The sequence below is a fragment of the Equus przewalskii genome, chromosome 25 (genome assembly GCF_037783145.1).
Source record: "Equus przewalskii isolate Varuska chromosome 25, EquPr2, whole genome shotgun sequence".
Taxonomy (NCBI): Eukaryota; Metazoa; Chordata; class Mammalia; order Perissodactyla; family Equidae; genus Equus; species Equus przewalskii.
In genome coordinates this window covers 442,852-462,904 of record NC_091855.1, presented here as the reverse complement: position 1 = coordinate 462,904, position 20,053 = coordinate 442,852, and the positions used below count along the sequence as shown (strand labels likewise).

At 49.8% G+C, this 20,053-nt stretch overlaps 2 protein-coding genes and 1 long non-coding RNA gene across 15 annotated transcripts in view; 2 read left to right on the top strand and 1 right to left on the bottom strand.

The window, feature by feature from the left end:
• The window catches only part of LOC139079260 (ral guanine nucleotide dissociation stimulator-like), a 38,657-nt gene extending 34,560 nt beyond the window's left edge, over positions 1-4,097 (top strand). For 3 of the 10 annotated variants that reach the window (XM_070593052.1, XM_070593051.1, XM_070593050.1), the window contains 2 exons: positions 3,178-3,326; positions 3,630-4,097. In XM_070593052.1, coding sequence (XP_070449153.1) covers positions 3,178-3,326; positions 3,630-3,686 — 206 coding nt within the window. In that variant the 3' untranslated portion in view covers positions 3,687-4,097. Of the gene's footprint in view, positions 1-718; positions 865-3,177; positions 3,327-3,629 lie in introns of those variants that run through there. The other 7 variants (XR_011532720.1, XM_070593056.1, XM_070593055.1 and 4 more) reach the window with 5 other exon arrangements.
• Positions 1-13,586, top strand: part of LOC103544439 (ral guanine nucleotide dissociation stimulator-like) — a 90,229-nt gene extending 76,643 nt beyond the window's left edge. Inside the window, exons 2-8 of one of the 4 annotated variants that reach the window (XM_070593046.1) lie at positions 8,421-8,531; positions 9,389-9,582; positions 10,191-10,298; positions 10,963-11,153; positions 11,300-11,580; positions 12,365-12,419; positions 12,521-12,659. In XM_070593046.1, coding sequence (XP_070449147.1) covers positions 8,421-8,531; positions 9,389-9,582; positions 10,191-10,298; positions 10,963-11,153; positions 11,300-11,580; positions 12,365-12,415 — 936 coding nt within the window. In that variant the 3' untranslated portion in view covers positions 12,416-12,419; positions 12,521-12,659. The other 3 variants (XM_070593047.1, XM_070593045.1, XM_070593044.1) reach the window with 3 other exon arrangements.
• LOC139079265 (uncharacterized) lies at positions 281-8,462 on the bottom strand. Its single transcript, XR_011532727.1, has 2 exons — positions 8,333-8,462; positions 281-5,706 (listed from the first exon to the last, which is right to left on the bottom strand). It is a non-coding gene; the product is annotated as an uncharacterized lncRNA (long non-coding RNA).
• Positions 13,587-20,053: the final 6,467 nt, after the last annotated feature.

Genomic DNA, 20,053 nt, shown 5'->3' with positions numbered 1-20,053 from the left:
TTTTTATAAAGCTCTTTAGATCTGATTATTATTGCATAATGCATTAGTTTTGGTTATTGATAGCTGCGTAACATGCCTATCCAAACTTAGTGGAGTGAAACAACAACCATTGTATTAGTCGGATTCTGTGGGTTAGGAATTTGGTAGGGAGAAATTGCCGTGCTCTCTGATGGTTGGGGTCTAGAATCATTTAGAGGCTCTTTCACTCACATGGATGGTACCTTGGCTGGGATGTCTTGAAGACCAAAATCCTCTGGGATCGTTCACAAGGGCACCTACATTTCCTGTTTTGAAAAGTGGCAGTTTTATTTTTCCAATGGTATATCTAAAATACAATTTCAATGGAGATGGAAACTTCTACTTGAAAGTTGCTCTACTTCTTTTCCACTTTTGGGACCCAGGTGACCTGTTCAGATAGTGTTCACCTATTGCTGATACAAAGGCTGTACTGGGGCTGGTGATCATATATGACCAGAGGAAACTTAATGTCGGTATCCAGATGCAGAGATTCCTTTGAGGAAGGGAGGAGGTTTAGGAAATGCTTGGTGAGCACAGTCTGTCTGGTATTGGATAAAATCTCAAGAATTTGGGGATGAACTCCTGCCTCCTCATCTTGGCCCCTGGTCTTGAGATACCAAGTATAAATGGACATGGTGTGCGTCAGGGCTTGTGTTGGTGGTCTATTTTCTTCAGTGCATATGGTTCATCTTCTGTTTAGGAACGAAGTCTTATCACCTGATCGCCAGCATAGCAGTTGCAATGAAGGTGGCTGTGCCCTGGTTGCAGATTCTCCATGAGGAGATTCTCCATGAGGCCTTAGCTCTTCACAGCTTGTTGGCTGGCTTCACTGAGCAAGCTTCCTGAGAGTGGCATGTCCTTGGAAGTCACATCACACCACTTCCACAGAGCAACGCTTCTACTCTGTTGATTGAAGTAGGTTCACGCCTGCCTAGATTCAAGGGGAGGGAACCTGAACCTCACATATTCATGGGATGTGTCTCAAAGAATTTGTGGCCAATTTTTAAAACCACCATGAACTAGATAGTGGAATTGATTTATCCATTCTACTGTAGATGGATATTTGAGTACTTTCTACTTTGGAGGAATAAGGAGAATGATGCTCTAATCATTCTTGCTCCTTCCTCTTGGTTGAAATGTTTAGATTTCAGTTGAGGACACATCTAAGAGTAGAATTGCTGGTCATGTTGTATGTGTGTCTCCAGCTTTAACAGATAGATCCTGCCAAAAAGCTTTCCCAAGTGGCTGCATGAATTCCTACTCCTACCTGCAGTGTGTGAGCCTTCCAGTTGCTCTGCAGCCTCCCCTCCACTTGCTGCCCTCAGCTCAGCATTTCAAAACTGTTTTTAACCATTCTCTGGTTGTATAGAAGATCTCAGTGTGGTTGAATTGTCATTTCCCTTGTCCCTGCTGATTTTAGCACATTTGCATGTGCTTGTTGGCCGCTGGGACACTCTGTGTTGTGGAGTGCCTGTTGAAGTCTTTTGACCAGTTTTAAGCAATTGGTTTGTTTGGCTCCTTTCTTACTGTGATGCTGAAGATTTTCTGTATTCTGCATGAGAATCCTTTGTTGAATATTCGAATTGGAACAATCTCTTCGCATCCTGTGACTTGCCAATTCCCTCTTGTAATATGTCTCATGATGAACTGAAAGTCTAAATTTTAATGAATCCAAGTTTACCAATCTTTTCTTTTATGGAGAGTGTGTGTATGTGTGCATTTGTGTGTCTTCTTTAAGAAGTTTTTGCTACCCTGTCATCCTGAAGATGTTTTCTTATGTTGTCTTCTAGAAGTTTCATTATTTTACCTTTCTCCTTTAGGTCAAAGTGTCCAGGAATTGAGTTTTGTGTATTGTGAGGGTAGGGCTCAAGGTTTCTTTTACGTCCACATGCTCATCTCTACGAGTAATAACAGGCAGCATTGGGACAGGTGGACACAAGCCTGGGAGTTAGGGGTCCTGTATTCTCAGCCTTAACCTCCCTTTAAAACACCCTGTGAACTTGAGCAGGTGATTTTCCCAGTTCTCCCTCCTCTCAGGCTCCCTCCTTCCTTCCTTTTTTCCTTCTATCCTTCCTTCCACACTCCCTCCCTCTATTCCTTCCTTCCTTCCATCTATCCATCCAAGCATCTGTCCAGATATCAATCTGTCCAACTGTCCTCCTGCCTGTTTGCCTGTTTTTCCTTCTTCTCTCCTTCCATCCTCTTTCCTCCCATCTCTCCAACTTCTCTTCCTTGTGTGTATTCTTCCTGCTTTCCTTTTGACCCTCCATTTGTCCACTCATCCTCTGTCCATCCAGGTATCCCCTCTGTCTGTGCCTCTACCTCTCTCTTTGTTCCGTCTCTCTCTTCAACCACACTCACTCTTTTGGGTTCATCTCCTTCATAAGCTTGCTCTTACCTCTACTCACACAATCCCTCCTTCTGTCACTCACATTTATGGCTCACCTGTGAGTGGTTGTCCTGGGACAGCCACTACTGAGTGCAGATGAGCCTGTGGGGCTTCACCCACTGTATGGGGGCTCTATCCCACCCTAACAAGAGCCCTTTCCACAGCTCCTGAGCCAGGAAGCAAGTTCCTGCCTACTTCCTCATCACTTGAGCAACCAGAAGCCACCACAGACCTAGGGGACCCCTCTTCCTTCCCCAGAGTAGCTCTGCAGCCCCACACCTACACTGCCAAATTATCACTTGGGAGCTGGAAAGCCGAGGTGTGCAATTCTGGTTTTCGGGCAATCATGCCTATCACAAAGATTATACCAATAATCGAATCTGATGCAGCTCTCAGAGAGCCCCTGGTCTTATGAAATTCACAGAACATTCTAATCGAAGGTGGGATGTTTTGAGGAGAAGCACTGGCATTATTTGGGTGGGAAGAGCTTTGTGGAGGAAGTTTTGCCCAGGTGGGGTCTTTAAGAAGGAGTAGGCATTATATAGGGAAATAGGGTGTGTTTTGAGGAGCAATCCTCAAGTGCAGTGGGTGTTACTGGCAGGGGAGGAAGGAAGACATGAGTGATATACTGGCTTCAACTTGGATGAGCACAGAGGTGGGTGGTGGTTCCACTGGGAGCAAAGGCAACAGATGATAATGAATTCAGGACTCTGATCTGGTCTCAGGCCAGCTGTCAGTGATGGCCATCTCTCCCCATCTCTTCTTGCAAGCTATGGTGCACGAGCTGAAGGCCCTCACACTGAAGTTCAGCATCTCCAACCTCCAATATTCAACAGACGTGAGCAAGGGCTCAGCGACATTTAACTCCACTGAGAGAGTCCTGCAACACTGGATGAGACCCTGGTGCCCACAGCTCCTGGTAGGATGAGTCCCAGCCAGCCGCTCCCCACCTGCTGTCTCTCCAGCTCCTCCTCCTCCTGCCTCCTCCCCTGCTTGGATCCTTGTTCAAGAAGAGCAGCCTAGGCCCCTTGTCCTTGGGTTGCAGAGTGATCTCCCTCAGGGAAGTCCCTTTTCTGAGCATTGAGAGTCACAAACGCTTTCAGAGACCACCCCAGTTTTCACTCTTCCCACTGACTCCCAATTTGCTCCTCCCTCCCTCTGGCCCCCATTATCAGAGGATTCAGGACATCTCTCTAGAGTCCCCACATTCCTCTCTCCCCAGGCCTGCGGACGATGGGGCAGCCACCAGCGTGGAAGCTGTCTGCACCTACCACCCTGACCCCATGGCTCGTGATGGAGAGTATGACAGAGACACCAGGTGACAGCAGCATTCCTGGGAGCTTAACCAGCTGACTCACCGTGTCACCCCGAGGGGCCTCTACTCCCTGCTCAGGGACAGCCTTTTTGTCAGTGGTGAGTGTTCATGCTGAGCTGGATTGACAGTGATCGTTACTTATGCCTGTTCTGCTTTATTTCCTCTCTAACAAGTCAGCCCAGGTTCTGATTTGGGGGACACAGAAACTGAATATGTAGAAAATTTCAATTTGCAAATGAAGACTGTGCTGTAAATGGATTTTTAGATCCCAATCATAAAAAAAATTCAACTATCTCTATCATAATTTTTATATAGATTGCCTGGCCAGATGATAATATGTTGGTTGTAATGGGTTTAAATATACTATTAAAATTAGTTTCACATGTTTATTTTTACTTTCTGAAATGTGGCTACTAAAAGAAGTTTAAATTCCATAAGATAGAGTGTCAATTCTACTGTTGCACAGCACTGTTCAAGCCATGAAAATAAAGCCCAGAGAAAGTGGTAAGGGACAATTTTTCCAAGGAAAGGAGTCAATCCAACCCACGCGGCAAGATGCAGAAAACAGTCTCATCACACACACACACACACACACACACACACACACAGTCACAAAACAAAAGCAACATCATCATAGAGTTGCCCCACTACTTCTGAAGTAGCAAGAGATTGCACTCCTACATTGTCCTGAGTGGACGAACCTCAGGAAAGAAGCCAGAAGTCAAGAGAATTTACCAAACAGGAAGATATGAAACCAGAGAGTAAATGTCAGCATCTTATATGAGGTTCCCAGCGGTGGATTCTGTTAGTGATTCAATATGTTAGGGAGAATTTTGCTAGAAGGGTTGTAACAAAACTAACCTTTCCTTTCCTTTGTAGACATATACAAGTTATGTAAAGAATAATAGCTGTAGCCAACCAATGAAAAGATGATAGAACACGAATATCACTCTTCTAAATCACTCCTGGATTAGTCAGCCAGTCAGGGAACAGATGACAGTGGATTAAGTTGGAGCTTATTAGGCTGATTCTGACTTCATGACCATCCTATGAATTGTCTCCTGCCAGGACCTCTAAAACATGCTGCCCCTGCCACTCATTTGCCACCAAGGTCCACCAACCAGACCAGACCTTGCTGACCAATGCCCTGGCTGGGCCCCTTCTGAGCACACCTGGAAGACTCTCCCTAAGTCCCATTCTGTCACGGTGCTCTTCCACCTACAACCGGCCAGGGAGACATTCACTCCAAGGCTCACACTGTGTGTGCCCAGTTCTGGGGATGGCACTTCTCCCTCAAGTGAAGAAAAGGATCAGAGTGCAGAGCCTGTGGGCTGCAGCCATCAGGACAAGGCCTAAGGTTTGCTGCTAGAGAGAAGAGAACCTGTAGTGGGTGTGGGTGCCGGGGTGCAAGAAGCCCCATGATTTCTGGATAGAATCCCAGAATATGATGCAGGAGAGAGGAGGGATGCTTGGGTGTGATTCTGCTAGAGAATGTCCATAAGGAGGCAGATGTGCCATTGGAAATGCCTTCAACAGTGTTGTTCATTCTTCGATTCATCCTGTCTCAGGGAGTTCTGTCTACATCCATCCAGGCACTAGTCTCCCTTCTGGAGTAAAAAGATAGCATCAGAAGAATGTTTCCATTTCATTTATAATGGATAGGTACAGTGCTTGTAAGGTGCTAGGTGTTGCAAGCAGTTTTCAAACATTAACTCCTTTAATACTCTCCATGTCCTTACAAATTAGGTACACTTATCATTCTTGCCGACACCAGATGAGGAAACTGAGGCACTGATGAGGTGAGTAACTTGCCCGCTACCATATCTAGGAAGTGATTGAGCTGGAATTTGAACATAAGATATTGTCTTCATATTCTCTGCTCTTAAGCATGTTCTTTGCTCTCTAAGACTTCACACCATGAAGACGATGGCTCAGCATATCCATTTTCTTGTTACACCCAGTAGCCCCATTCTTTGATCTCTGTCTGAAAAAGATACTTTTTGCATCAAAACTGTTGCACATACACACCAAAATGACTTCTCCTCATGTCCCATGTCCTGGAAAATACATAGAGAACATTTCAAAGCCTTTCTTGCCCAGGCTGGGAGTGCTTCTGGGAAATCCCACTGTTCCTCTAAGAAGCCAACGGAAGGCTGGGAGCTGAGTCTCAGGGGAAAGGTGACCTCAGCCGTTACCATGGAATTACAGAATGGATGGGAGGCCTCAGCAGGAACTGACTTCAGGATTGGTGGTGTTTGAAGCTGGGCGCTAATTTTCTGGCTGTGGGTGTAGGGGCTGGTGCCGCATTCCAGGGAGAAGGGATGGCTCCCTGTGTTCTTAGAAGAAACCAGACCCAGGAAAGAGGTGAAATGACAGTTTCCATTCAGAATGGACTTGTGAGGGGAAACATTCAACCCAGAAGAGACAGTCATGTTCCTGAGGGCACCGGAAGAAGCTGCCTCTGCGTCTGCCAAGCAGAATGCCCTGCTTCATGGACTCACTTTATCCAAAAGAGACCAAGAAGGAGAAAATCATGAGATGACCGTGCAGATGTGAGATCTGTGACGTTGGAGACTGTGCCTGGGAGGCCCTGAAAGGCCTCAGAGGAGTAACATTTGCTGTGAGCAGAGTGACAGATGTGAGGCATGCCTGCCTGTGTCTGGGAACAGTTTGAGTGTCAGGGAGAAGCCACTGCTGGTGCAGAGACTCACAGGAAGAAAGGAGTCTGAGCAGAGAAGGTCAGAAAGGTGGCGGTGTGGCTGGAAGGATCCTGAGAAGAGAGAGGAGGGGAGATGGGGGTACGGCAGGGACGGGTGGCAGGACTGGCAGACTGCTTTTTCCTGTCACTCTCTGACGACGTTGCTCTAAGACCGTGCCCCTAGAAAGTACAAATCCTTAAGCTCTCACAAAGTGTGTGTGCCAGGAATGGGGCACGGCTTAGCTGGGTGCCTCTGCCTCAAGGTCTCTGTGAAGCTTGGGCTGCATCTCTATTGCGGCTCGACTCGGGGAGCATGTGCTCCCAAGTTCACTCACATGCATGTTGACAGGGTTTGTTTGGACGGAAAGCCTGAGTTCCTGCCTGTCTGTTGGCCGATCATTTCCTCCATTCTCTCCTATGGAGCCTCTACATAGGGAAATTGAACACATGTGCACTTGCTCCCCCAGTTCCAGAGATATAAGAGGCAGAGAGAGAGAGAGAGATGGAAACAGGAGGAGGGAAAGAGGGAGGGGGCTAAAGACAATGAGTAAGAAGGAAGGGCCAGGCTTTTTGTTCTTAACCCTGGGTTGTGTACCATCCCAACACCTTGGCTGCATTCTATTCAGAAGTCACTTCCTAATGACTGTGCGGTTCCACAAGGATGTGCACAGCAGGAGACAGTGAGCACCGGGAGCCGTGGTGGAGGCTGCCCTCCACATAGGCCAACATGAGGCACTTGGTTCTGACTCTAAGGGAAACAGGAGACCGTGGAATCATTCATGCCAGTGACTGGCAATCTCTGAATTTCCTCTAATTTCAACCCGTTAAAGCTGCAGATGTGTAAATGAGGCCCAGAGGGGCAGAGACTTGCTCAAGGCCCAAGAGCTGTGACACAGGCCTGTTTTAAGGGGTACTCCACACGATAGCCCACCCCTTCTTGTCATTCTTTCATCTCTAAGTGTGTGCATCAGACACAAGTGAAACCAGACACCAGGTGTTGTCACTACTGTCTCTTCTGCAGCTGAGGACATCCTGAGGGAGCTATTTCTGGCCTCGTCCCTATCGTGCAGGTTGAAGGATTGAGGAGGCCTTGCGAGGCACAATGGTGTTTCCAGGACACAGAGCTTCTAGGGAAAGAGAGGCGTGAACTCAGCTGAACTCAGCTTCCTCAAGCTGGAAACCTGGTTCCATCTCAAGGTCCTGTGTGAGGCTCTGTGCTGGCTATTTGTGTACAGTTCTGGTGATGACATGGGCAAGGAGGGTGAGTAGCCAAGATCCCAGAGGGGTTTTGGGTTGGTGTGATTGAAAGAAGAGGCCCGGGTAATGGAAGCTTGAGGAAGTGACCTCACTTCCTTGGTGACAGACCCTAACAGAACTTAGCACACTGGTCTCCAGGCGCCCACATTCTAGACATAGCCTCCTATTGAGCTCACTTGAGTAGAGACACTCAAGAGAGCAGGATGCTCTGCTGTTGTCTCCCGACTTGTCGAGGCTGTGGCTTCAGGAAAGCCAAGAAACAGAGACTTTTCAGTTGCTACACACATTGGCTTGGCCCTCACCTGCACCACCTCTGGCCATTTGGCAGGAGGATCCCTCAGGTAACACAGGGCAGGCCAACCGCCTTAGGCCACAATGGGATCCCAACCCCACACCCCTCTGAGCCTCCTTGTGTGTCCCGGGGGAGTGGAGTGAGGGACGGCGGGGCTGAGGGGGCACTCATCCTAGGCAGGAGCCCTTTGCTGGGTGTTGGAAGCCTGGCAGTGCGTCGTGTTCCCAGCCTAGGTGTTGGCTAGCAGGATGGGAGAGTGGGTGCTGGGGACCAAGCTCCTCTACCCATAGGTTAGTCCCGAGCCATCCGGGTGTCATCTCATTCCCTCCCTGGCTGGAGTTCTACACAGACACTGCCGGGTACCTGATCCCTGCTGGGGTTTCCTCCTGTGGCCAAGTCGAGGCAGGTGCCTGAGACATCCCGGCCCGGCTCTCGGGCACTGTCTTTGCAGAGCTGCACGCAGGAGGTGGTCAAAGAGCTGGCAAATGGCTTCGGGTACTCCATCTCCCTGGACAGGGGCCAACTGCACCGCACCATCATCAATAACCAGGGCTGCTCTGAGGTGAGAGTGGGCACGGAGGGGTCTTCCCACCCAGGCCCCTGAGATGACCAGGGTAGGCCCAGAATCCAGCCTCAAACTGCCCATCTCCTGGGAGCCTAACAGGGCTGTCCACCCTGAGTGTCCCACAGTCCCAAAGGAATCTGGACTTCTGCTCCTCCCCACCAGCTGCATAGGAGGATAGGAGGGCACTCGTTGCATTTTCCTAGGAAGATTAGAGAAAACGTTGTCACTTCCCACTAGGCCCTGAGTATCTTTGAATTTTGCCTTTTTTGGAACATGCAACCTCGATAACGAGGGTCTCCAAACTCCCTTTAATGTAAGAGAAATAACCATCAGCGTGTTTTGGAAGTCAAAGGGATTCTCAGAGTGTGTCACTGCCTTGTACACTGTTTCCAGACTGGGGCGGGGTGGGGTGGCCACATAACATTTCCCTCCAGGTTGGGGCCCAATGAAGCCTCAGGCAGTTAGAGGGGCTGGCCCTCAGCCCTCACTTTGGGCAGCTCTCAGTTCTGACCCACAGGACCTAGAGAAGCCACCTGGCATACCTAAGCCTCTGTTCTCCTCTCTAGAGAGGGGGTGTCTGTTGAGGACTCACTGGGCTGGTGCTCTTCACAGAGGGAGGTCTGTTGTCCCTCAGCGAGCAAATGGCCTCGAGGGAGATCAATGTGGAATCCTTCGCATGCCCAAAGTCAGATTGTACTGTGAGAGCCCAGAACCTTGCTGAGTGTGGGAGCTCCTGTGTCTCCTGTCGCACATGTCTGGGAGGGGCTAGGAGTTCCTGGGTCAGCTGCAGACCTCGATAATGCTGGTGGTTCACAGTGGTGGCCCTGACCCTGTGTCCTCCTCATCCCACCCAGAGTGAAGATGAGTCCACTCTGTCTGTAACTGAGGCCTGCAGGATGCGTGCCCTCCAGGCAGGCATGATGCAGAGGCTCTCAGAGTCTGTGCTGCCAGCCTTCCCCAGCAGAGTCCTCTGCAGTGTCATCACCTCCCTCTACAGCTACTCAGGCTCCAGCACTTCCCACCAGGTCCTGGACCAGCTGTTTCCCAGGTGACTGCCTGCCTCCTCCTCAGCACAGTGGTGACTCTGCCCACTGCCAGCTGTGTGTCTTGCCTTGGGAATGTCACCACATCTCTCTGAGCCTGAGTTGGCTCCTCTGAAATGTGGGGTGAGAGAGGATGAACTTGCTAGGCTTCTCCCAGGGATGAATGGGATCAGCCATCCAGGTGCTTCCCTGGTGCCCGGCTCTGCAGAGAGGGTGGTGGGCCATGCTGTGGTTGCTGGTGGTGATTATTTCTCTGTCCCCCATGGAAAGTAGTCTTCACTTCACCTCTCCCTTCACTGGCTTGTGGCTTTTTGAGTTTGGAAAAGCACCTGGAGAGCACCCTGTCAAAGAGTTTGAGATGCCATCCAGCTGGTCCTGGTGCTTGTCCTTGGTGTAGCCACTTAGGGATCTCTAGGGTCACAGAGGGGCCACAGGCCCACTCAGACACCTGGGATGGTTCTGGTTGGAGGTCATTCAACAATGTCTATGAAGGACCTACTCTGAGCAGGACTTCTGGACACACTAAGGGTCACTCAGTGAATGAAGCAGACAGCCTCCCTGGTCCTCCCCTCTATTCTGAGAGTCAGACAGTCACACTTGACATCATTCACAGGTCCCATCTACCCGCCATCCCGGGTGATGTCCTCATCCCCTTTGGGACACATGGAGGCAGCTTGGCCCATTGCGTGCGGGATGCTGGAGGACAGGACCACCTCCCAAAGTGAGTGGTCTTTGGGTCGAGAAGAAGGGCCTCCTGTCTCTAGCAAACAGGGTGCGGGGCGAGGATGGAGGCTGTGGCCGTGTCAGGCCTGGGAGAACCCTGCATCTCACCCATCTTGTGATTCCCATGGGAGGGCTCAGTTCTGGTGGCTTCCACTCCAGCAGGACTGGACTCAAAGAGAGCTGTGCATGGGTCCCAGGCCCCTTGAGAATTGGAAGGGAGGCTGGGCTGCGTTGTCCCCTAGAGACCCACTCCCAGCAGAGTCCCAGCTCCTCCTGCCTCCCTTTCTCCACATCCACACCTTGTGAGCACCACCGCCAGGTCCATAGTAGGAGGTGTGTGAGCAAGCTGCTCCCAAATCTGCTGGAGTCTTCATTCCAGTGGCCCACATACATGGAGGGCTTGAGTGGGCTGTGTCCAGACCCTTGGGGAGGAGAGTGTCGGTGGGAACAAGAGACTCTCACAGACTCTGTGTTCAGCCTGCTGGATGAGCAGGCCTGCCACAGCCAGGTCAGGCAGCCAGGGCTCAGGGCTGGGATGGGGCCCTCCTCTGGAGGGGGAGGGTCTGGCACAGGGGCGCAGATGCTAACAAGAGTGCCTTGGGAGGCTGGTGTTTAAGGAAAGGCCAGGCCACTGACTCTCTGGCCCATCAGCCTCCCCGCAGTGCTATCTATTTCCTGCTGGGAACCTGGCTGGGCCAAGGGCAGGATTGCAGGGAGCCCCTGCGGTTTCCCTGTTGGACCCTGCAGCTGGCCACTCTGCACGTCAGCTTTGGTGGCTCCCACGTGGAGGGCCATGCCTACCTTCTGCCAGGCCACCTGGAGCATCTCAAGGCCATTGAGGCCGAACGGAAAGGTGAGGGGACTGGAGTCTGGGAAGACTGTCTGTGTTGAGGTTCACGGGCTAGCGTTCCCTTAGAGGCAGTGGAGTCCTTTCTGTCTTTGGAAAGGCACAGAAACTGTCAGGTGTGTGCGTGAAACTTTCTCTTTATCCTGCTCCAGAGCCAGCTCCAAAGCTCCTGCCACTTCCAGAGCCAGAGCCAGTGCCAGCCCCCGGGCTGGAGCCAGCTGCACCTCCAGTCTCACCACGTGTGGTAGAGCTGGAGCCAGCAGCCCCTGAGTCGGCCACTCCAGGACCAGAGCAAGGGCCACCAGTAAAGGCAGCCCCAGAGCCCAGCTGCCCCTGGGCCGTGACCACCGAGGACCAGCTGAGGGAGGAGAAGCCGAACATCTTGGACTTCCCTCCCCAGCTGGTGGCAGAGCAGCTGACGAGGATGGCTGCGGTGAGCAGAGGAGCTCGCGGGGCGGGTGGCCCCTGCCTTCCCGGTGCCATGAGCCACCCCACACCTGCCATTCCCTGCTCAGGATTCCGATGATCTGGGTCCAAATCCCTGCTCCCTCCCTTATCAACACTGTGACCTGGGCAGATTTCTTTCTCCCCAAGCCTTCGCTGTCCCCTAGCGAACAGGGGACAGTAGAGACAGACACTCAGCACCTGCTGTATAGGGTGGCTGTGCCGATGAATGAGGTGGGAGAGAGTGGAAGGTGGGCAGAGTCTGGCCCTTTGGTGGGGGATGGGCACTCACTGAAGTGCTGCCAGGTCCTTGGGTGGATCCCCCATCTGCGCAGGTGTCCCGGACAGCCTCAGCACTTATCAGGAAGGTGATGTGTATTGAGTCCAGTGGAGACAGTCAAACAAAGCTGGGGGTTGTCCCTGCCTCGGGGGAATGTGCATGGGAATGGGGAGTGGGACCCGAGGGGCACTGGGATGGGTGGATGATGGCCCTTCTGGTGGGCATGTGTGGGCTGCCTTCTGGAGCTTGGAGGAAGTGAGACAGGGCTGGGAGCAAATGTCCCCTCCCTTCCCCACAGTCCTGAGTCCGGGGTCATCCTGGACTGGGTGCATTCAGTGGACACAGACAAAACCCAGGGACTCCCATAAGCCTCAGGCCAGATGCTCTGCTTCCTGAGCTCCAGTTCTGATCTCACCCTGCCTGGGCCTATGGGGGACTGTGGACGCTGAGCTGGGGTGTGGCAGGACCGGGTGACACTCCGCATCTTCTGCAGGAGCTGTTCAAGACGTTGGTGCCCGGGAGAATCACCTTTCAGACAATCTGAGAGGGTAGGTCATCGTAATCTTCAGGACAACCTTAGGTAATGCACTGGTAAGAAATTAAATGCAACGATTAAGAAATCCATGACTAAAGATGTATTTCTCCTCAGATTTACATCAAACATTGGTCGCTGGGGTGAAGGGACCCCTGCTTCCCAAGTCTCGTTGGGCAAGGCTGATGGAGACCCCATGACCTTGTTGCTACACCATCTGGAACTCACGCCTCATTCCATTGCCGCTGAAGGACACAAAGAGCACCTGGGGCCTTACACACCCTCCTTTCTCCTTTGGCCTAAAAGTGATGCCCTTGGGCAGAAGTAGCCACACATCCATTCTAAAACCAAGAGGGCTAAGACACGTAGTCTTCTGTGTGCCAGAATGAAAGGAGAACTGGATGCAGTCCATCATGCTCTTTCTCTACACCAAAGCAGACAGTCACTCTCTCTGTCACATACAGAGTTCCCTCGCCCTCTTTCCCCAGGAGGACATCCTAAGACCCACTGAATTCAGGATCTCTGGCTGATCCTTAGGCTAACAGATCGAAGTGTTCAGTGGCCACACATGACAAAGAATACAGAACTTTCAGGATTGGATCAGAATATCCCCAAAGTAACTATCACCATCTATTGCAGTCAGCATCCCCCAGAAATGCTGGGGAGGGGGAGAACCCGATTCCCCTAGTTGTCATGTCATAATATTCCAAATGGTAAGTTTTCTGCCCAAAGTTCCAGGGCATACAAAGAGACAAAGAAGGATGGCTCCTACCTAGGTAAGATCCAAGAACAGAAGGGACCCCTGAGGAAGCCCTCAGGGGTGAGCACACAAAGCTTTCTCTGGTTGCTGCTGTTCACATTCCTGTGTCGAGCCTCTGTCTTCCTAAGCAGCAAGATGCTGAACACCTTTGTTTCAGGGTCAAGACAGAGTCAGAGGCCATGGATGCCGGAAATGGATTTGTCTCTTTTCTTCAGTCTTTGTCCCTGACTGTATCTACTGCCTCATCTTGATTTACAAGGAAAACCTGGGAAACCTACCAAAACAAATGTGTTTTGGTTCCTGTAGGAAGAATACAGAAAATATTGCCATTGTTTTTGGTGACGAAACTCAAGTTCGTGGAGCCACTTTCCACCTCAAGGTTAATTTTGTGCAGAAAAAAATTAAACATAGAGTTATCAATGACCTAGCACATTCATTTGGGATTTTCTGGCATCAAGGGCTGTGGCATCTGATCCGAACGTCCAACTGTGGACCATATTTCCCAAAGGCCAAAGGGCAGAGACACGCAGCTCCTATGTTTCCAGTCAAAAGACTCCATTTCCCAGCAGGCAGCGGGCGGGAGGGGCGTGGCTCCAGGCGTTTGTGAGCAGGCAGGTGGCCGGCGTGGGCTCCGCCCCACCGGGGGGGAGGGGAAACCATCCTGTTGGTCACGCCTCCTCACACGCTCCGACCCCCCCCCTTCCTCCCCTCGACCCCGACCCCGAGCCAATGGGGAAACCCCAGACATCCGCGTCAGGCGTGGCGGTGCCATCGTGTGGAGCCGGTGAAAGGGGCTGCAGGTTCAGACCGGCGTGAGGGGCGTGCCTGACGCGGAGAGCCGGCAAGCTGGGGCCTCGCGGCCGTCCACGACGACCCGGTTCCCCTCAGCCCAGTGCGCCCGGGGGCTGTCCCGGCCAGGCCTCATCCCTCCTGGGCGGGGGCGGCCGGTCCAACGCGCGCCGCGTCGGGCGCTCGGCCGGCGGAGGACGGTTTGTGCCGCCCTGGCCCGCGAGGCTCCGGGGTCCGTGCGTCGCTTCCGCGGGGAGCCCGGGCGGGAGCGCTTTGACGGGGCTCCGCGGAGACGAGGAGGCCCTCGGAGGACGGCGGGCAGGGCCGCAGCGGGGCGGGAGGGCCGCTCCGAGGGGAGACGCACCCTGAGCCCGGGCACGGGTCCCGGACAGCCTTCCGGGCGGCGGCGAGGCCCTGGCCCGCCGTGTCCGCTGAGGCCTGCGGGGCGCTGTCCTCGAGGGCCGGGGCGCGGGGCTCGCGGGCTGCACAGGGCTCCTTGGGGCCTCCGTCCCCTCCGTCCCCTCCGTCCCCGCTCCCCAGCGATGGCGGGGCTGTCCTGGCGGCTGTCTCAGGCTCAGAGAGGCTGCCTGCTGAGCTCCCCGCTCTCAGGGGCTCGAGGGAGGGACAGCCGGCCTAGTCCGGGGTGGGGAAGGAGAGGGAGGCCGCCTGAGTCTCTACCTGCCTCCCCGTGACTCACCTGGTTGTGTCTCGCCTGGTGTGGACGCCTCCCTTCTCTCCCCAGCTTCCTGTCCTGGAACGACCTGGACACCCCGCATTGCTGTGGGAGGGCGGTGGGTTTGGGGGACAGTCGAAGAGCCTCCTGAGTTCTCCTTCTTCTCTGTTTTACTGGGATCGCCTGTCGAGGCTGAAATTTGCAAGCATTGGAAGAAATACAGGGCGACATTTCTTTGTAGGTGTTCAGAGCGATGGCCCCTTACTTTTCATGCCATGCTGAGCAGGATGGTTTGGGGAAGGATTTGGTCTATGATCATAAAGCATTTTCAGAGGGAAGCAGAGGTATTTCCTGTCACCATTGGGTCCTTCTGGTGTTTATGGTGTTGCAACTGGCGTGTCATGATTGGCATTAAGTTTCTGGGTAGATAAGGCGAAGTTCCTCTGCTCCCTGGAGAAGGGAAGGTCGCTTAGGAGGTCGCTTAAAGGCTTTCTCTGCAGAAGGGGCCACAGGTGGTGTTCTCTGCCTCTTGAAGGTGCCCATCAGGTTCTGGGTCGGCACAGTGACCAAACTTTTGGACTTAATAACAGGTCACCATGTGAAGCACTCCTGTCACTTCAGCGCTAGCATCTGCGTGAACGCTCTGCACGGATATTTACAGGGTAACGGCTTGCTGTTGTGTTCAGTGCTGCAGCAGTTGTTAAGCCCATGAGATGATGCAGGGATGTGTCAAGCATAGAACCTGGCAGACAGCAAGTGAGAAAGGGCCCAGGAGGGGCCATCTGATCTTCGTAGAGGCGTGACTTCCAACACGATGACTCGTCCACGGAGGAAAGTGGATTGGTGCTCTCAGGCTGTTCTGTGATGACATCTAGGTGAGCACAGCATTTTCACAAGTGCTGAGGGGACGTGTGATGGTGTGAGGGAGCCTTTTTATTGGTAGTTACTCTGGGGGCATCAATAGGGAAAATAAGTTATAGAGAATGTAGTAACACCAAGTGCTGCCAGTACAGACTGATTCTGGAAGGAAACTCAGAATCGAACATCTTTCTCTGATCTGTCTTTTCCAGTGTTTGTGCTTAATCATGGGGCCTTCATTCCTCAATTGTGTTTCCCTGTCTTTCATGGTTTATTCTTTTTCTCAAACTTGGGGAATGTCTGTTTATCCTCATTCAAAACTTTGTTTCTGCAGTCATTAAAAAAATCTTTTTTTCCAGCAATTAATGTATGGTAGGCACTAAACTTTATTCTGGATATTAAGTAATGACTAAGACACTGTTTATTCTCACAAGGCACTCATTGGCTAAACCTGATGGGAGATGTAAAAAAAGTGTAATATCCTGAGGTGACATTGAACTCTGGTGAAGTTTATCCAAAGAAGTTAACTCTTCAGTGAGAGTTTAGTGAAAGCGTCACAGACAAGCTTGTGACTGTGCTCAACCTTGAACAAGGTGTTGGAATTCTCCCAGGTAATCGAGAGGTGGGAACACTCCAGGATGAGCCGGGAGAGGAGGACATTTAGGGGGTAATTAGACTGTAAGGTGTGTTTATAAAATGACAATATGACATTGTAATTGTAATGCAGATTATTACTATCTGACCAATACTCAATAGCAGAGGGTGGGAAATGAGCCTGGTCAGAGAGAACACAGTCAGGTTAAGAAAGAGCCTTATATTTTGGCCACAGGATTGTGGTTTGATTCTGAAATTAGTGGACAGTAAATGCAGGTTTCATGCAAGGGGACAGCTGTGATCAGGTCTGCTCTGTGTAAAAGTCACCCAGGTCAATGTGAGGAACAGACTGTTGCTGCTTTCAAAGTGTGAGAGAGAGGGACGGAAACAGCACGGGAACCCTGGGAGTGGAAGGAGAGGAGCGGGTCTCTGAGGGGTGAAAAATAATGTATCCACAAATTCCGACTACTTTTTCCATTACCTAGTGAATTTTTACTAGAAACAATGCCAGAAATGTTATATTCAGTATTTAAATCTCCCAGAAACTATGAATTTGGTATCATTATCCTATTTCATGAAGAATGTGACTGTAGTGACAGTGCTTGTGCAGGGCACATCATGGAGTCTGGAGACATGTTCAGACTCATCGTTTCCAGGTATTTTGCATTTCACTAGTAGTCTAATATTTAATTAACTTTATTTTTTGAACAGCTGTACAGTTACAAAAGGCTTGCTGTGATAGTACAGAGAATTTCCCTCAGCTCCATTCCCAGTTTCTGCTCTTATGAACACATCCTGTCTGTTATCCTACACTACATTTAGTCCTTTCTGCCTAGCCTCCCCTGGCTGTGACAGGTTCTCAGGCTTTCATTGTTTTTGAAGAATTTGGTAGTTGTAGGGAGTAATGGTCAGGTGTTTCATAAAATGTTCTTCAACAGAATTTGTCTGTTTTATTCTCATGATTAGATTGGGATTATGGATTTGGGGCAAGAAGATCAGAGAGGTAGATTGCCATTTTCATCTCATCATTTCAAGGGTCCGTGCTCTCCCTGTGACTTCCCCCCATTGATGTTGATGTTGGTCACCTGGCTGAGGCTGCGTTTGTCAGATGTCTCCCCTGTGCAGTTACCCTGTCCCCTCTGTCCACACCGTCCCCTTTGTCTGTGCAGCCCGCACCTAAGGAGCGGAGAGTTAGGCTCGACCTCCTTTAGAGCAGAATGTCTGCGTGAATCATTGGTGTTCTTCTGCACAGGAGATTTGTGTCTTTTCATTTCCTTATTATTCAGTTATTTACATTGGTACAGTCCTTGATATTCATACATTCTTCAGGTTATTATCCAACAACTTTATTTATTTTGTTGCTCACATTGTTCCAGCTTTGGCAATTGAGAGCTCCTTCAGTTCGCTGATGTGTCCCTTTGGCGTACCCCCAGCATTCTTGGCTTTTTTTGAGTAGCATTTCATTACTTTCTTATGTTGAATGACACTTTAGTCTCATTTTCCTGCATTTGCTTGCCGAATCCTAGAATCGGTTATTTCTACAAGGAGCGCTGTTTCCTTTTGTTGGAACGTGGTATTAAAATTAAGATCTGGGTACCAGGTGTGTTTGCTGCTGTCAGGGCATTAGATCCTTTCAGCGGACATAGCAAGGAAATATATCTGTGTGTAGTAGCCTGTGTGTATTCAAACACCTATAAAGATAGCTATACTCAGCCTTCTGTGTCTATGTTCAGCTAAAGTAAGTTCACACTGATGTCTCCAACTCTGTCTCCACGTGGATCATTCTAGCCTCTTCTCCTTGCTTATCTGTCAACTCCTATAGCAAATAATAACCTTGTCCCCACTGTTCACTATCCATTTACTTATCTGCTCATTTTCAGTCCACGTGTATAGAAGTATCAGCATTGTTAACAATACCCCCTGGGTCACAACTTTATCAGCTACAATACAGTGCTTCGGCACAGTTTCCTTCATCTTCAGTTTTACAGACTCAACTCACTTCCCAAAGTATATATTTCTGCACGTTTTCACCCCACTCCTTTCCTTCAGACTGTTTCATACATTTGTAATACAGTTAGATGTTTTCATTCACTTCTGGGATTCTCTTGGACACACACCGAATGCAGATTCCTGAAGACATTATAGTCATATATAGCAGAGGGTTACAAATGGCCACATGTTGGTCATAGGCCATGGAAGCAGGAGCAAGCACTTGGCTGTCATGCAGTCCAGGAAACATCCTAAGTGAGCAGTGCCCGAATTGAAGGAGATCTCCTTTTGTTTGTACAAGAAATTCTCAAGCGTTTTGAGTGTAATAACAGAAATCAATAGAAGCTAGCTTGCTAAGAAAGTAGTACATTGGTGTCTTGAGTCTTGCTTCTGCTCTAATGACAAGGATCAAACCCAACTTGCCTCCTACTGGGAAGAGGCAGATGGATAAGAATACCAGAGGGAGGGGCGTCTTCAACTCCTGATGAGCTGTGAGGCCCACAAGAATAAATGCTGACACCTGGGTGCAATTTAGCTGGGCCATGTGACTTCAGTGTGTCTGGATAAAGAAAGAATAATTAAATCCAGCTAATTAAATCAAATTTAAGTCTTAATATCCTGAAAGGCAATTTTACTGCTAATATGACTGTACTAATATTACAATTATTAGCATATTTAGAATCCAAGGATAGAAGGAAGAGCAAAAGGAGACATTTAGTGGGAAAAGCTTACTTCTTGCCCAAATTGATTGCATTTTGGAAGTTAAGAGCTGTATGAAAGGATGCAGCCCACATTGGCTGTCTGTTCAAAGCATTATATTATTTAAAATTTAACATTAATTTTTCAAAACTTCCAAACTATTGTTTTTGTTGAAAAAAGTCTTAACATTAGTCACATAAAGGGAAAGGAATCTTCTGCAGTGACGTCACTCTGACAGACCTGTCACCGTGCCTGTGTGACACAAGCTCCATGTTGCTGTAATGCCGACAGATGTCGAATGCTCTCCTTGCTCTATACTCACTGCCGACCACAGAGAGGGCACCATAGGCAGCTGCACAGTGTTAATAACACACACTGAAAGTGGGGAACTTTATGAAAGGCACAATTACATCCTTCATAGGTGTTTACTCGCTTCATATCTTATACGCCCATCTTACAGATGAGGGAGTGAAGTCTGAGACGTTAAGCACCTGAATTAAGCCCAGACAGCTAGTCCAACAGCTGGAACTCCAACTTGTGTTTTTGTGATGCAAGAGCCCACCCACTGTTATGTTCTCAATATGCCCAATTTATTCTGTTGTTGCATGTCTAGATTTCTCCAACTGATTCTTGACACAGTGTTTCAGAGACGTCTTTATATATAAAGCATCAACTTACCTGACTGAATGCAGGGGAATACCTCCACATTTTAAAAGCATTTTACTTGGGGCTGGCCCCGTGGCCGAGTGGTTAAGTTCGCGCGCTCCGCTGCAGGCGGCCCAGTGTTTCGTCGGTTCGAATCCTGGGCGCGGACATGGCACTGCTCGTCAGACCACGCTGAGGCAGCGTCCCACATGCCACAACTAGAGGAACCCACAACGAAGAATACACAACTATGTACCGGGGGGCTTTGGGGAGAAAAAGGAAAAAATAAAATCTTAAAAAAAAAAAAAAATTTAAAAGCATTTTACTTAATTAAAATAAAAGTGATATCTGATTTCTAATAGATTTATACCAATTTGCATAGCTCCTAGTACTTTACTATTTATTTAAAAACACATAGATTTGGATTACTTTTTTGTTAATTTTTATTTCTCTACTGTGTTATTTTAAATGGAATATTTTCATATGTTTTTACCCATCCTTTTGCACTGGTATTCATAATTGGAATATATCAATAGAAGGTTTAGGACAGGATAGCATATATAGAAATAAAGATTCTTGTTACTAAATCCCATGATGTCATATTTCTCTCTCTTTCCATACAAAAAATTTCAAAACAATTTCA